The following is a 764-nucleotide window of genomic DNA, read 5'->3' as shown; positions in this document are numbered from 1 at the left end:
TACTTCAAACCAAAACTGACCCCTAAGAAATGTATATAGGCAGCATTTTTCGGGAAAAAATTCATTTCTTTTTTGGAGTGGTTGTGATCAGAGATCTTCACAAATGTACAATAATGTTATTACGTACACTTTTCCGTCAATGTCGACGATGATATCCAGTTCCGCTGCGCAGAACCCGCCAGGATACCAAGTTCCACGACTGGACATGCATCAATATGGTTACATGGACGGCTTCCTGATTAAAATGCACAACGAGAGGAAACGATTGGCTCAAATTTCTTCCAACGTCTTGTCGGCTACTCCATCCTACCACATGCATTGTCAAAGGCACCATCAACAAACGACTCTCCCGAACAAGGTGGACTGTGGAAGCTACACTCCTGATGCTCGTTGCCCTATACTGTGAAAACCGATGAATAGCAGCATATTTTGAGACACTTTATTATCACTTGTATTGTTATGTATTGTTGTATGGACTCTTAATAAAAAAAACAGTGTTGTGAAAATGCGTTTTCAATGCCCATTAGTAAAACTATTTAAATTCTTAATAATTAAACGAAGTAATGTAAGCGTAAACTTTAAAATCCATCATATTTGTGCTCACGCTACGGGATTCATTCGCTGCAAGATGAACTGCATTCCTACATCACCATCCATTGGTGTTAAATTGTTAAGTCGATTCTATTGTTCTGTAATTTCTCAATTTCAAAATACTTTGCAGCAAATTCAATTACATGCTGATTCCATTTCCAGAATCCACCACA

The 764-nt window shown here is 38.2% G+C and overlaps 1 protein-coding gene across 1 annotated transcript; it reads left to right on the top strand.

Moving 5' to 3' along the window:
- The first annotated feature begins 103 nt into the window (after positions 1-103).
- On the top strand, positions 104-406 carry Tsp_14859 (putative polyadenylate-binding protein 1-A). The gene has a single exon (XM_003368112.1). The coding sequence runs from the start codon at positions 104-106 to the stop codon at positions 404-406; it is 303 nt and encodes a 100-aa protein (XP_003368160.1).
- Positions 407-764: the final 358 nt, after the last annotated feature.

The sequence above is a fragment of the Trichinella spiralis genome (assembly GCF_000181795.1).
Source record: "Trichinella spiralis strain ISS 195 chromosome Unknown Scfld3076, whole genome shotgun sequence".
Classification (NCBI taxonomy): Eukaryota; Metazoa; Nematoda; class Enoplea; order Trichinellida; family Trichinellidae; genus Trichinella; species Trichinella spiralis.
Note: the sequence above shows the minus strand (reverse complement) of the source record. Positions and strands in the feature narration are given on the sequence as shown.